The sequence below is a fragment of the Pseudophryne corroboree genome, chromosome 10 (assembly GCF_028390025.1).
Source record: "Pseudophryne corroboree isolate aPseCor3 chromosome 10, aPseCor3.hap2, whole genome shotgun sequence".
NCBI classification, from domain to species: Eukaryota; Metazoa; Chordata; class Amphibia; order Anura; family Myobatrachidae; genus Pseudophryne; species Pseudophryne corroboree.
The window spans coordinates 369703199-369719815 of record NC_086453.1 but is presented as its reverse complement, the minus strand read 5'-3'; the positions used below and the strand labels follow the sequence as shown (position 1 = coordinate 369719815).

Below are 16617 nucleotides of genomic sequence, written 5' to 3'. Positions count from 1 at the left end.
ACAATTGACGTTCTCCACTATGGACCTCTCCTACTATTTGGCGGGTATCTCGCTACCCGTGCTCCCCCCCGAGGCCCGTGAGGCACTGGAAGCACCCTTGACGCTCGCGGAGGTGACTGCGGCTATTGGTATGTCTCCCAGTGGCAAGGCCCCGGGGTGTGACGGAATTCCCTCAGAAGTATACAAAACTCACGTTGATTTTTTCGGGCCCAGGCTCCATGCCTTATTCCTAGATATATTTACCAATAACGAACTTCCCCCCTCTATGTCAGAGGCAATTATAATAGTGATCCCAAAGCCCGGTAAAGACCCTAGGTCTCCGGATTCCTATAGACCGATATCCCTAATCCCCACCGACGCCAAGATCCTGGCAAAGATATTGGCAGTACGACTTAATACAGTGATCACCTCCCTCGTTCATCCAGATCAGATTGGCTTCATGCCTGGGAAGTCCACATCTATCAACCTACGTAGACTGTATACCATTTTACAACTCCCACGTGACTTCCCTTCTGACTCGGCTGTGGTCTCGCTGGACGCGGCCAAGGCCTTTGACAGTATTGAATGGGCTTATTTATGGGAGGTGATGTCTTGTATGGGCTTTGGGCCCAACTATATCAGATGGACTAAATTACTGTACCAGCATCCGAGTGCCAGGATCTTGGTGAATGGTTATGTATCCCCCTCCTTTCAATTGTCCCGGGGTACCAGACAGGGCTGTCCCCTATCCCCCGCACTGTTTGCCTTGGCCATCGAGCCCTTGGCCTGTTTGATACGATCACACCCAGATATTGTGGGAATTTGCACGGGCTCACGTGAGGATAGGATAGCACTTTATGCCGACGACATGTTATTATTTTTGCAAGACTACGCCAGGTCAATGCCCGTTCTGCTGCGTGTGATTGAGGACTTTGGTGCTCACTCGGGTCTTTTGATCAACTGGTCTAAATCATATATTATGCCAGTCATAGGCCCCCCTCCTACTGTTCCAAAAATTTCCCTACCATTATGTTGGACAACACAATTTAAATACCTTGGAATCCAAATAACTAATGACCCTTCTGATTTCATCCCTCTGAATCTGGGCCCGACCATGCAGCAGATCGTGTGCAAATCCAAAACCTGGTGTAGGCTTCCATTGACGGTGTCTGGCAGGGTTAATCTCATTAAAATGATCATACTGCCCAAACTCCTATACATTATACTTCAATCCCCCGTATATATCTATCCAACATTCTTTAGGAAACTAAATAGTGTTCTATCCTCACTTGTTTGGGCTAACAAACGACCTAGGATACAATTAAATACTCTCACTAGGCTGCGCTCTGATGGCGGCCTAGCCTTGCCTAATTTCCAGATGTATTACTACGCTGCTCAGATGACTCATATTAGTGTATGGGTGCGGGATTCTGGCGATGATACCTTGCAGTGTGAGTTTATCCGCTGCTATTTTCCTCACCTCTCTCCTATACAGCTGCTGCTGAGTGGGAGCGGGGCCCGGTTTCTTCCCCCTATTATTTTTCAGGCCTTAAAAATATGGCGGGCCCTGAGAGACCTCTTAGGGTACGTCGACCTGGACCCAGACACCCCCCTTTGGTACTCTGACTGGCTTCCTGAGTTGCATGCGCTTGAGGGACGGGAGGTGTGGGCCCCTAGATCGGTGGTCTCTATTTCCCAACTCTACCTAAATGACTCACTCAAATCCTTTCAGCAACTGAAAGATGAGTTTGGCTTACCTAACTCATATTTTTTCAGATACCTTCAACTTCGACATGCCCTCCAGTCCCAGTTTGCGGATTCCCCCCCGCGAATCCTCCCATTTCCCATCAAGACCTTTGTAACTACATTGGGTCGAACTAAGATGGTTTCCCTTGCGTATGGATATCTTCTCACCAAAATCCATGCGGACCCTCTGACACGTCTCCGTGGAAAATGGGAGGAGGATGTAGGTCTCATGGGTGAGGAGGACTGGGCTCTTGCTCTGGAATACCCCGCTACAGTCACCAAGTCCCTCAGATACCAACAAATCCAATTCTTCATTCTACATAGAACATATATGACTCCAGCTAGACTGGCCTCTTTTGGGACTGGCAGATCTGGTCTCTGCCCTAAGTGCGAGGCGGATATGGGAACATTTTGGCATATGGTATGGGATTGCCCAAGACTACGGGTGTTCTGGTCGGGGGTTAGATCGGTGCTGGAGAGTACGGGAGTGACTGGCGGACTGCTTACCCCACAATTCTGTATTTTGGGGATGGGAGGCTCTACTTCTGAGACTGGCCCGGTCGATCTATATGCTCGCAATGTATGTGCCTTGGCTAAGGTTTGCATTGCGAGACTCTGGATGGCCCCTAGCGGCCCTTTAATCTCTGCGCTCAAGACCTTGGTTAACGACACAATACTTAAGGAAAGATATATTTATATGAAACAGAACGCATCGGCCAAGTTTGAAAGAATTTGGTCTCGTTGGCTGGAGTCTCCCCATTCCCACCTGGTCCCTCAATCATAGTGGATACTGAAGAGCTATTGTGCCACTGATCTAATTTATAATGATGTATGTTTAGAATGCTGACAGCTCAGCTCTGCGGGCCTGCCTTAATACATATGCGACTGATAAGGTCCTAGTTCAGATGACTACTTCTTACTATGTTCTTCCTATGTTTCTTATTTATTTCTTTTTATTTTCTTTTTATGTACCCTTTTGTGGGTTAGTTTAAGGGTAAAAAATTAAAAAACGGACATGTAGATTTATATACTGACTGCAGATGCTGCAGGCTCAGACGGGCTGACAAAATCTATGTAAACGAAGATGTGATTAATGTGATGATGTGAAATGCCGTTGATATGCAATGTCTGTAACTCAATCTACATATTATTGAATAAAAATTACTTTATTAAAAAAAAAAAAAATCTGAAATCCTTGAACACTTACATACAAAGGTTCAAATTCAAGATGGAGTCACTCAGAGCAGTGATAGCGAACCTGGAAGAAGGGGACTATATGGTGTCTCTGGACATCAAGGATGCTTACCTCCATGTCACAATTTGCCCTTCTCACCAAGGGTACCTCAGGTTTGTGGTACAGAACTGTCACTATCAGTTTCAGACGCTGCCGTTTGGATTGTCCACGGCACCCCGGGTCTTTACCAAGGTAATGGCCGAAATGATGATTCTTCTTCGAAGAAATGGCGTCTTAATTATCCCTTACTTGGACGATCTCCTGATAAGGGCAAGGTCCAGAGAACAGTTAGAGGTCGGAGTAGCACTATCTCAAGTAGTACTACGACAGCACGGGTGGATTCTAAATATTCCAAAATCGCAGCTGATTCCGACGACACGTCTGCTGTTCCTAGGGATGATTCTGGACACAGTCCAGCAAAAGGTGTTTCTCCCGGAGGAGAAAGCCAGGGAGTTATCCGACCTAGTCAGGAACCTCCTAAAACCAGGCCAAGTGTCAGTGCATCAATGCACAAGGGTCCTGGGAAAAATGGTGGCTTCTTACGAAGCGATTCCATTCGGCAGATTCCACGCAAGAACTTTTCAGTGGGATCTGCTGGACAAATGGTCCGGATCGCATCTTCAAATGCATCAGCGGATAACCCTGTCTCCAAGGACAAGGGTGTCTCTCCTGTGGTGGTTACAGAGTGCTCATCTTCTAGAGGGCCGCAGATTCGGCATTCAGGACTGGGTCCTGGTGTCCACGGATGCCAGCCTGAGAGGCTGGGGAGCAGTCACACAGGGAAGAAATTTCCAGGGCTTGTGGTCAAGCATGGAAACGTCACTTCACATAAATATCCTGGAACTAAGGGCCATTTACAGTGCCCTAAGTCAGGCAAGGCCTCTGCTTCAGGGTCAGCCGGTGTTGATCCAGTCGGACAACATCACGGCAGTCGCCCACGTAAACAGACAGGGCGGCACAAGAAGCAGGAGGGCAATGACGGAAGTTGCAAGGATTCTTCGCTGGGCGGAAAATCATGTGATAGCACTGTCAGCAGTGTTCATTCCGGGAGTGGACAACTGGGAAGCAGACTTCCTCAGCAGACACGACCTCCACCCGGGGGAGTGAGGACTTCACCCAGAAGTCTTCCACATGATTGTGAACCGTTGGGAAAAACCAAAGGTGGACATGATGGCGTCCCGCCTCAACAAAAAACTGGACAGATATTGCGCCAGGTCAAGGGACCCTCAGGCAATACTTGGTCAGGGGCAAACACGTTTGCTAAATTCTACAAATTTGATACCCTGGCTGAGGAGGACCTGGAGTTCTCTCATTCGGTGCTGCAGAGTCATCCGCACTCTCCCGCCCGTTTGGGAGCTTTGGTATAATCCCCATGGTCCTTTTCGGAGTCCCCAGCATCCACTAGGACGTCAGAGAAAATAAGAATTTACTTACCGATAATTCTATTTCTCATAGTCCGTAGTGGATGCTGGGCGCCCATCCCAAGTGCGGATTGTCTGCAATACTTGTACATAGTTATTGTTACAAAAATCGGGTTATTATTGTTGTGAGCCATCTTTTCAGAGGCTCCTCTGTTATCATGCTGTTAACTGGGTTCAGATCACAAGTTGTACGGTGTGATTGGTGTGGCTGGTATGAGTCTTACCCGGGATTCAAAATCCTTCCTTATTGTGTACGCTCGTCCGGGCACAGTATCCTAACTGAGGCTTGGAGGAGGGTCATAGGGGGAGGAGCCAGTGCACACCAGGTAGTCCTAAAGCTTTTACTTTTGTGCCCAGTCTCCTGCGGAGCCGCTATTCCCCATGGTCCTTTCGGAGTCCCCAGCATCCACTACGGACTATGAGAAATAGAATTATCGGTAAGTAAATTCTTATTTTTTTTTATTTTTTATTAATTAAAGTAAAGAGATTGGCCTGCTCCTTTTATATACGAAAAGGACAGGTAATTCCAGCCGGATCCAATACCTTCGCTTCCGTCATCTCCCAGTCTTTCTTTTCCTAGTTTAAATGGTGAAAGCGCGGTGGGCTACCCTGGTACAGGGTTTTCAAAACAACATGTCTAAGGCAACCAAGACCTCCAAGACCTGTTATGTTTGTACGAAATGTAACAAGAAGAGCACGCGGGTTGGCAGCTCCGGGGTGTGCGACTCCTGCTTAAACAAGGACTTTCCACCTGGGAGCAGTGCTCTGGCTAAGGCATGGGAAGACAACCTTGCTAATAGAATCTCCATGGAGATGGCAGAGTCGCGCAAGCAGCAATCAGAATGGGCTGCGGGATTCTCAAAGACGATGGAGGAATTTCTCATTAGGTTAACGCCGCCCGCACACGCAGAAACGAGTGTGCGCAAAGCGGTTAAGAGAACTCTCCCTATGATACGAGAATCAGAGGAGGAAGAGGGTTTTCTTCTTGATACGGAGGAAGGTGAGTTAATTGAACCTAACCTAGACGCCGACTTTCCAGAAGAGGACTCTGCAATCTCAGGTCTAGACTCCTTAATTGACGCGGTAAAAAAAGAGATCCTAAGTTTTAAGGACGAGGAAATACAAGAGCCGGAAGATTTTGATTTGTTCGAATCCCAGAAGCCGCGTTCAGCAGTGTTTCCTATTCCTAAATCCCTCCAATCTCAGATAGAGGAGGCTTGGAAACAACCTGACAAACTGTTTCAATTTCCGAAACGGTTTCAGGTAACTTATCCCCTACCTAAGGGTGTAATGGACAAGTGGGAGACTCCGCCGGTAGTGGATGCTTCCCTAGGAAGGTTGTCAAAAAAGACAATTTTACCAATTCCTAACGTAACTACTTTAAAGGATGCGTCAGACCGTAAAGTTGACACTGCGTTAAAGTCAATTTTTGTTGCAGCTGGTGCAGCGCAGAGACCTGCGATCGTCTGTGCTTGGTTCAACAAGGCCATGGGTGCATGGTCCGGCCGTATTGTACAAGCTATTGAGGAAAATAGCTTAGAAGAGATTACCCAACTGGCAGAACACATTCGAGAATCTGGATCGTACTTGTGTCAAGCTTCTAAGGATATTAGCAGAATAGGATCGCGCATATCTGCATCGGCCATATCGGCTAGAAGGATTTTATGGCTAAGAGAATGGCAGGGAGACTCTGAGACCAAGAAGGCGGTAGAATCCATCCCCTTTGGGGGTGAAATGCTGTTCGGACCAGAATTAGACAAGTGGATTTCGCAGGCTACAGTGGGGAAGTCCACTTTTCTGCCTACTCCGTATACGAGAACCGCTCCACAAACTAGGAGAGGTTATTCGGGACCAGCATTTACTTCATTTAGATCTCAGTCCTTTCGAGCCAGAGGAAGGGGTTTCGGTACACAAGCACGTGGGGGCAGAGGTAGAGGCCGCTCACAAGCAACAACCAGAAAGCAGGATAAACCCGCTGACAAGACCGTGGCATGACGGCCTCCCAGCTCACCTGGGGTCCCCCTTGGTGGGCGGCCGACTGGAAGGTTTTCAGGACATCTGGGCCAAAACCTCACCAGAACTTTGGGTGAACAACTTAATCTCTCAGGGATACAAACTGGAATTTCAACAGAGGCCTCACAGTCAGTTTTTTACAACAGGATTGCCTCAGTGCCCTCAGAAAGCAAGGGTACTACGGGCAGCAATTCTCAAATTGCTACAAGCAGAGGTCATTATTCCGGTTCTCAGAGAGGAACGGGGTTCTATTCCAATCTTTTTGTCGTGCCAAAGCCAGACGGGACGGTCAGACCAATACTCAATTTAAAAGTTTTCAACCAGTTTTTAAGAGTCTACAAATTCAAGATGGAATCAATCCAATCAGTCATTGCAGGCTTAGAACAGGGCGAGTTCATGGTATCCATGGACATAAAGGATGCATATCTGCATATTCCAATCTGGACTCCTCACCAGGCTTACTTAAGGTTCGCACTGGTGGCGGATCACTACCAATTCTGGGCATTGCCGTTCGGCCTAGCATCAGCCCCAAGAATTTTCACAAAGATCATGGCGATCATGGTTGCAGGACTGAGACTGTTGGGGGTCACGATTATACCTTATCTGGACGATTTATTGATCAAGGCTCCATCTCAGAATCGACTGCTCAAGGATGTTCAGACATCCCATCAATTCCTAATTCAACATGGATGGATTGTCAATTTCCAAAAGTCCAACCTCATACCGACTCAACGGATTCAATTCCTCTGTCTCATCTTGGACACGGTCCTATTACGGGTGTTCCTACCAGAGAACAAGGTCCAGGACCTATAGAGATTAGTGGCTCAGGTACTGAGGACGCAAACAGTTTCTCTGCACCTCTGTGTGCAACTTCTCGGGAAGATGGTGGCGTCGTTCGAAGCTCTCCAGTATGGCAGACTTCATTCACGACCATTCCAAATGAACCTCATTGCTCAGGGAGCAGGCTCGCACTGGCTTCTACATCGGAGAATCCGACTTCACCCACAGGTATGGGTCTCCCTGATATGGTGGTCGTTACACAAGAACCTTGCAGCCTGCAAAAAATGCAGCATTTGGGATTGGAGGATCCTGACGACGGATGCCAGTCTCAGAGGTTGGGGAGCCGTCCTAAACGACCATCAGTTTCAAGGACGGTGGACCCTACAGGAGAGCAAACTACCCATAAATATCCTCGAACTAAGGGCAGTTTACAATGCACTTCTCTTAGCAGAAGACCTAGTCGTGAATCAACACATCAGGATTCAGTCAGACAATGTCACGACGACGGCTTACATAAACCGTCAAGGAGGAACAAAGAGCAGGATGGCGTTAAAGGAAGCCACAAAGATCTTGTTGTGGGCGGAAAGAAGAGACATCATTCTCTAGGCAGTGTTCATTCCAGGTGTGGAGAACTGGGAAGCAGATTACCTCAGTCGCCAGGACATGCATCCGGGAGAGTGGTGCCTTCACCCACGGATTTTCAACATGATTGTGAGAAGATGGGGTCTACCTCAGGTGGACCTAATGGCGTCTCGACAAAACCATCAGCTGCCCAGATATGTGTCAAGGACGCGAGATCCAGCAGCAGGAGTGGACGCATTAACACTTCCTTGGTGTTACAGGAGGGTTTACATATTTCCACCATTCCCACTCATATCCAGGGTTCTGAAAAGGGTAAAGCGGGAACGAGTGTGGGCCATTCTAATCGCACCAGATTGGCCCCGCAGGAGTTGGTACTCCGACCTGCGGGGGTTACTTGCGGAAGATCCTTGGAGGTTACCTCAGAGAGAGGACCTGCTATCTCAGGGACCGTTCCTACACCCCGACCTGAACAGGCTGCGTTTGACGGCGTGGCTATTGAAACCCGGATCTTAACAAACCGAGGGATTCCACAAACGGCCATCCCTACAATGATTGCCGCTAGAAAACCGGTCACAGCCAGACACTACTACAGGATTTGGAGACGGTACATGGCTTGGTGTCAGGAGCGGGGATGGAATTCTACGAACTTCCATTTATCTCGACTTCTACTTTTCTTTCAGGCCGGTCTAGAGGGAGGCCTCAGACTGGGCTCTCTGAAGGTTCAGATTTCGGCTCTCTCCATCCTTTTTCAACAGCGGTTAGCATCCTTGCCAGAGATTCAAACCTTTTTACAGGGGGTTCTGAGGATTCAACCCCCTTTTCGTCCTCCCACGGCACCATGGGACTTGAATTTGGTGTTAGAATATTTGAAGTCACCGACTTTTGAGCCGTTGACAAGAACAGACCTGAAATATCTCTCTTGGAAGGTCACGTTATTACTTGCCTTGGCTTCGGCTAGGCGAGTTTCTGAGTTGGGAGCCTTATCCTGTAAGAGCCCTTTCTTAGTTTTTCATGAGGATAGGGCGGAACTCCGTACAAGGGCGGACTTCCTTCCGAAGGTGGTTTCGGGGTTTCATGTAAACCAGCCAATAGTGGTTCCATCTTTCCAGGTTCTCACAGATGAGGACGTGTCCTTGGATGTTGTCCGAGCTTTAAGGGTATACGTACAGGTTACGTCGTCCTTCAGAAAGTCGGACCATTTGTTTGTTCTTTATGATGGGCCAAAGAAGGGTTGGCCAGCATCTTAGCAGTCTTTGGCTAGATGGATTAGACTTACCATTCGGCAAGCTTATGTTTCCTGTGGCAAACAGGTTCCGGTTCAGACGGGTGCTCATACTACCCGTTCAGTGGGTGCCTCGTGGGCGGCTGCCAGGGGTGCTTCCACTACTCAACTTTGCAGAGCGGCGACGTGGTCTTCAGCCCACACGTTCGCGAAATTTTACAAGTTTGATACTTTTGCGTCCGGAAAATCTAAGTTCGGACGTTTAGTTTTGCAGGCCACCGACAGCACTCCCACCCTGGGGGTAAACTTTGGGACGTCCCATACTTATAGGACTCCAGTGTCCCCTAGTGGATGAAAGAGAGAAGAGGATTTTGGTACTTACCGATAAATCCATTTCTCTGAATCCTCTAGGGGACACTGGACGCCCGCCTCGGTGCTGTCAACCTGCTGTGTTCTAAGTTCTTGTTTTAAAACAGTTCGTATAAACAGCTCGTATAAACAGCGTTCCTTTTTTTTTCCGGTTAAGAGTTCTTGGCCGCTGTTTGATATGTTGTACGGTTCGGTTCCTCGCCATGTGCTATAGTGTCATGTCCTATTCTCTCAGTCAAATTTTTCAAACTGAGGGAGGAGGGATGTGAAGGGGGAGGAGCCGGCTGTGCAGACAATGCTAATTTTAGCTTGTGCCACACCTTCGGTTCAAGCCTTCACACCCCTACTGTATAGGACTCCAGTGTCCCCTAGAGGATTCAGAGAAATGGATTTATCGGTAAGTACCAAAATCCTCTTTTTTCTCTCTCTGTGATTTAGTCACCATATCTCTCCTTTATCTCTGCTAGTGCTGACTACACTGCACAGGGGTTTGGGTAAGAGGTATTGTGCTGCTGCCAATTGTACTGTGTTACCTGATACTGCAAGTTATATCATGTCTGCTTCTGAGGGTAATGGTTCTGGGGCTGAACACACTGCCAGTGTTGCTGAAGCCACAGATCACTATAAGGGGAATATAGCAGCTGTGGGCTCTGGTTCTGGGGGCTCCTTGCCCCCCAGTGGGACTGTGGCAACGGAGGTAAGTAATGACCCACCGTAGGCCGCTTTTTCCACGCTTCTGCATACGCTAGTTCATAAACTAACACCCCCTATGGGACCCCCAATGCCGGTACAACCGTATGTGGTCCCTGCAGCTAACCCGTCGTGGGCGGACGATTTATCTGCTCAATTGAAGAAGTTTAACCAGTCCCTGACTACAAAAAAGTCTGACCATCGCTCGCTTAAGTCCAAGGCGTCCTCTAAGCGAGCGCTTGTCTCCTCACAATCCACTGCTGTCACTGACGCCTCGTCTGATGAAGACGGCACTTACACTGACCCCACAGGTTCTGACTCAGATACTGCTAATGGGGAGGGTTGTTCTCATGTGGATGTTCCTTATCTTTTTGGAGGCTATTAAGTTAATTCTACAGATTACGGATGATCCCGAGCTATCCGTCCCTCCTAAGAAACCAGATAGGTTCAAGCGTCAGAAGGTGGTTAAACAAGTTTTACCTCACGCTGATCACCTAGTGGATATACGTCAAGAACCCTGCAAAAACCCAGGTACGAAGTTTGTGCCTCAAAAGAAGATGCTGGCTCGCTATCACCTCGCGCCGGAGCTGTCTAAGAATTGGGAAACGCCTCCTCCAGTAGACTCGCATGTGGTTAGGATGCTGGTTTCCTCAGCTCTGCCTGTCACTACCATCACGTCTCTAAAAGAGCCTACGGATAAACGTGTGGAGGGGTGTCTTAAAGCGATTTACACCCTCACAGATGCTGCACAAAGGCCCACTATTGCAGCAACATGGGCTGCAGAGGCTATTGAAGCATGGGCCTTGGAGTTAGAAGCTGAAATCTCTTCTGACCATGCTAGACAATGCTTGTCATATATTGTCACAGCTTCTCGCTATATTAAAGAGGCGGCTTCTGATGCCGGTATCCTAGCAGCCAAGGCCTCTACTACGTCAGTCCTGGCTCGTAGGATATTGTGGCTGAGATCCTGGTTTGTGGATCTGGACTCTAAAAAAAAAAAAAAAACCCTGGAGGTACTCCCTTTCAAGGGAGATAATCTGTTTGGGGAGGACTTAAATAAGATAGTGGCTGACTTGGCTACTGCCAAAACTGCTTGTCTGCCAAGTACCGCTCCTTCTGTGTCGAAGGCTAAAGGTACTTCCTTTCGCCCCTTTCGTCCTTCAGGTAAAGTAAAAGGTCAGGCGTACAACAAGCAGGCCCGCACTTCCAAACCTGGTAAGCCAAAGCCAAAAAGAGCCTGAGCGGCCCGTCAGCCAGCTTCCAAGGCCGATAAGCCTGCCGCATGACGGGGTGGGCCTCCCCCTGGGGGATCACAGGGTGGGGGGGCCGGCTTCTAGGGTATACCCAGGAATGGTTGAAAACCACTTCAGATGCCTGGGTACGGGAAGTCGTCACTCGAGGTTACGCCATAGCCTTCAAAAACCGACCCCCTCATCGATTTTGCCAGACAGACGTTCCGTTGGACCAGACAAAGGCAAACACTCTGCATTCGGTGGTACAGACCCTCCTGGATACAGGAGTCGTAGTACAGGTGCCTCATGCGCAGAGGGGCCGGGGGTACTATTCTCCACTGTTTCTAGTCCCGAAACCGAATGGGTCCTCCTGGCCTATTCTCAACCTCAAGGCATTGAACAAGTTTGTGAAAGTTTCCAAGTTCCGTATGGAAACCCTTCGCTCTATAGTTCTGGCTTTGGAACCTGGGGACTACATGGTCTCCCTGGACATACAGGATGCTTACCTGCATATTCCTATAGCAGCGTCACATCAGCAATACCTGAGGTTTGCTATTGGCAACCTCCATTACCAGTTTCGGGCATTACCTTTTGGTTTAACAACGGCTCCGCGAGTCTTCACCAAAGTAATGACGGTGGTACTCCGCCGTCAAGGGGTCAGGATACTGCCGTATCTGGACGACTTGTTAATCCTGGCAAATTCCCCAGACCTTCTACGTCATCTAGATATGACGATCCGGTTTCTACAAGCCCACGGGTGGCTCGTCAACTGGAAGAAATCCTCCCTGATCCCTGCTCAGAGCATGGTGCATCTGGGAGTGCTATTGGACACTCACAACCAGAGATTGTTCTTGTGTCAGGAGAAAGTCCTGCAGCTTCAGGACAGGATTCGTTGCTTCCTTTCTCGTCCGCAAGTGTCGATACATTCGGCGATGCAGGTGCTGGGCCTCATGGTATCAGCATTCGACATAGTGGAGTATGCTCAATTCCATTCTCGCCCCCTCCAGAGGCTGATTCGAGCCAAGTGGGACGGCCTGCCTCACCGGATCAGGTCTCAAATGATCTCATTGACTCCGGAGGTCCGTCTGTCGCTGCTCTGGTGGCTCCAGGACCAACAATTAAGCAGGGTCCGTCTCTTCTGGATATCCAACTGGGTCCTGTTGACGACAGATGCCAGTCTAAGAGGTTGGGGCACAGTGCTGGAGCAACACTCCTTTCAGGGTCGGTGGACCAAGGAGGAGTCCCTCCTCTCAATCAACATTCTGGAATTGAACCTAGCCCAGCATTTAATTCACAACCGTCCTGTTCAAGTGCAGTCGGACAACGCCACCACAGTGGCCTTACATAAATCATGAAGGCAGCACTCGAAGCCGTCTGACAATGAAGGAAGTCTCACGGATTCTACATTGGGCGGAACGCCATCTACCGGCCATATCGGCAATCTTCATTCCGGGAGTCCTGAATTGGTAAGCGGACTTTCTCAGTCATCAGGACGTGCATGCCGGCGAGTGGGGCCTCCATCCAGAAGTGTTTCAACTCCTAGTGGAAAAGTGGGGTCTTCCAGACGTAGATCTGATGGCGTCTCGACACAATCACAAGGTTCCGGTCTTCGGAGCAAGGACAAGGGATCCTCAAGCAGCATTCGTGGATGCGCTGGCGGTGCCGTGGAGGTTTCGGCTGCCGTGCGTGTTCCCTCCGGTGTCATTCCTGCCCAGGGTAATTCGGAAGTTCCAGCAAGAAAAAGGAATTCTGCTTCTCATAGCTCCAGCGTGGCCCAGACGGCACTGGTTCTCAGACCTGCAGGGCCTATCGTCAGAGCGTCCGACTCTACTTCCACAACGCCCAGACCTCCTCGTTCAGGGCCCCTGTGTCTACCAGGACCTAGCCCGGCTGTCTTTGACGGCGTGGCTCTTGAAGCTTCCGTCTTGAGGGCTAAGGGTTTTTCTGAGGAGGTCATTAAAACTATGTTGCGGGCCTGGAAACCGGCTTCGGCTCGGATTTACCATAGGGTGTGGCATTCCTACTTTGTTTGGTGCGCATCTAACAATTATGACGCTTCCAAGTTTAGTACAGCCAAACTTTTGGCTTTTCTGCAGCAGGGCCTGGATTTAGGCCTGCGTCTGGCCTCCCTCAAGGTTCATATTTCTGCCTTGTCGGTGTGGTTTCAGAGAAAAATTGCGACTTTACCTGATGATCATACTTTCACTCAGGGTGTGTTGCGTATACAACCTCCCTATGTCCCGCCTGTGGCTCCTTGGGACTTGTCGTGGTTTTGAAGGTGTTGCAGGAGCCTCTGTTTGAACACCTTGGTTCAGCTGATCTTAAGTGGCTTTCCCTTAAGGTGGTGTTCTTGCTGGCTATTGCCTCTGCTAGAGGAGTGTCGGATTGGGGTGCCCTTTCCTGTAGTTCCCCATATCTGATTTTTCACCGTGACCGGGCGGTACTTCGGACTCGTCCCGGTTATTTACCTAAGGTGGTTTCCTCGTTCCACCTTAATCAGGAGATTGTGGTTCCAGCCTTTGTCTCTCCTGACTTGTCTTCCAAAGAGCGGTCTTTGTATGTGGTACGGGCTCTCCATATCTATGTGAAGAGAACTGCTTCTATTCGAAAATCTGATTCTCTCTTTGTTTTGTTTGGATTTCACAAACGTGGCTGGCCTGCTCACAAGCAGACCCTGGCCAGGTGGATTAGAATGGTGATTGCACCTGCTTATGTGAAGGCTGGTCTGTCAGCTCCTGCTCACATTACGGCCAATTCTACTCGGTCTGTTGGACCTTCTTGGGCGGTCCAACGTGGTGCGACCCTTGACCAATTGTGCAAGGCGGCTAGGTGGTCCTCCGTGAACAGGTTCATAAGGTTTTATGCCTTCGATACTGCCGCTTCCCAGGATGCTTCCTTTGGACGCCGGGTTCTTGTGCCCGCTACAGTGCGTCCCCTCCCATAAGGAATTGCTCTAGGACATCCCCATTGTCCATCCTTGTGGAGCCCAGTGTACCCCGCTGCAGAAAACGAGATTTATGGTAAAAACCTACCGCTGTTAAATCTTTCTGCGAGGTACACTGGGCTCCACAAGGCGCCCACCCTGACGCTCTTAGCTTCTTTGGGTTGGTATGGCATTAGCCGCTAACACTTCTCCTGTCGTGAGAGTGTGGTGTATGTGGCTACTAACCGTTGTCGTCTCTCTTCCTGCTACTGCATTGGGCTGGTTAACTAAAAACTGAGCTCCTGTGCAGGGAGGCGGGGTTATAGAGGAGGCGGCGCTGTGCATTCTGGGAACAGTCAAAGCTTTGAGCCTGTTGGTGCCTCGGATCAAGAACCTACTCTACACCCCATTGTCCATCCTTGTGGAGCCCAGTGTACCTCGTAGAAAGATTTTTAACAAAGGTAAGTTCTTACCATAAAACTCGTTTTTATCTTCCATTTCTACGCATTTTATTTCCTAAAGTTGCTAAATAGCTGAATATCTTTTACATTGTCTTTGCCAGAGATGGACGCCCTGCCTTCCCGTGGTGTCCAGTCCACTGATGTGGCTGCTATAGTCGTCCCAGTTCTGTTCTTGCTGCTAGTGGCAACGGGCTGCGGTTTCATCATCTTGTACATGCGACATCGGAGGCTCCAGAACAGTTTCACAGCGTTTGCAAACAGCCACTACAGCTCGCGCCTTGGGTCCGCTATCTTCTCATCTGGGGACGATATAGGTAAGGCCAGACAGTGGTGAGAACGTGAGGGACCTTTAAATACAGGTAACGCGTCTAGATGTGGGTGGCCTAGAAACCATGTTCTGGACTTGAAGAAATATCACTGTTTCATCCACAAATTACAAGTTGAAACGTCGTGGCTCCACAATGTGGCCACTATGCCAGAAAAAAATAACCAATAGGCTCATTATACTACATGGCGAAACATGGAGTCTAAGGGTGAACTCTGTGTTGTCCTCCGACGAGGGCATTAAGAGGAGGCAGTAGCTGATGGTCACAAGGTAGGTAGCAGGATCTTCTCCAATTTGGCTACCGCTGTGTTTGGCCTAACTGGTTCTGGTGTTGCCAGAACTTCCCACGTAGGGTTTGTTGGGAAGACAACGGGCGGTGGAACGCGTGGTGGTGTGCTTTCACAGTGCAATTGTTCATAATGTTGCGTTCTCCCTTTCAGGTGACGATGACGATGATGCTCCCATGATAACCGGCTTTTCAGATGATGTCCCTATGGTGATAGCATGAAGCTTGTTCTCTCCCGGGTTTAAACCAAATGATGTAAATATTTTAATTTCCAGGGAATAGTGAATTTGTTTCCTTTTTTTATTTTCTGTTTTTTATTTTTTCAAATGCACTTTGAGTTGCAATGTTATTTTTATATGGGCCAAAAAAAAAAAAAAAAAAAGGACTTTGTAGTACTCAACTGTGAAATGCAAAATAATGTTTAACCAAATACTAATGGTTCTTTAATCAGAGTTTGACCCCTTCAGCCCTGAGCATAGTGCCCAGTCATCACCACCCTGTTTGCTTGGTGCAGAGCGTGTTCTCACAAAACGGGCATCTTTAGGTTATGATTGAAGTACGAGACCCCTGTACAGCTGTCCCTGAGGTGTCTTACTGACTGCTCTGCAAGACTCTGGGTATAGGCGACTGCACATGTCCCAAATGGCTGTCTCTTTGCACTCAAGGCTGTAGCATTGTATAGATTTATTGATTGTGGGCTGACAGAGCTGAAGAGGTTAATGTGAACATTTTAGGACTTCATCTGCTGGCTGTGGATACACGTGTAAGATTTACCAATCTAAAGATCGCTTATTTATATATAGGGGGAGGGGGGGATAAACAGCCTGCGCTGTAGCGTTGTCCTCTGCCTGGGCTGGCGGGTACTGAGGAAATGTCGCAAATTTTTTTTTAAAGTCACAAAATTATTTTAAAAACTATTCTCGGACATCACACTAATATTCCGGCCTGCTGAAATCAGTGCACATGGAGAATAGCACTTTATGAAAATAAAAAGTTAGATAGCTGCCATTTTCAGCAGCCAAATCGCTCTTTGTATGTAGCTTTCTCTGTCCTCCATCTGGGGGATGCTGCGCCGTTACTTGTGGGTTAGAGGTGTGTGGTAGTGGAGTTTGGCACAGAACTATCAAAAGCTGACTCCTCCCCCCTCTAACCCCTCCCATCTCCTTCCTGCTCAGCCCTGTTCAGTTTTTAGTTTTGTGCCTGTGGGGTACAGACAGTTTTTATTTCTCTTTAGATTTTCTGATTATTTTTTTTTTTTTTCTTCACAAATACCTAGTCCCTGTTTACAGGTGACAGGTATAACAGTGGAAGGGGTTAGTATCCCATTCCAGACTGCTGCATGGAGGCCACTATA

At 48.7% G+C, this 16617-nt stretch overlaps 1 protein-coding gene across 1 annotated transcript in view; it reads left to right on the top strand.

Moving 5' to 3' along the window:
* SORL1 (sortilin related receptor 1) overlaps nt 1–16379 on the top strand; it is a 156195-nt gene extending 139816 nt beyond the window's left edge. Inside the window, exons 47-48 of the mRNA XM_063943717.1 lie at nt 14754–14966; nt 15418–16379. Coding sequence (XP_063799787.1) covers nt 14754–14966; nt 15418–15485 — 281 coding nt within the window. The 3' untranslated portion in view covers nt 15486–16379. The remainder of the gene's footprint in view (nt 1–14753; nt 14967–15417) is intronic.
* Nucleotides 16380–16617: the final 238 nt, after the last annotated feature.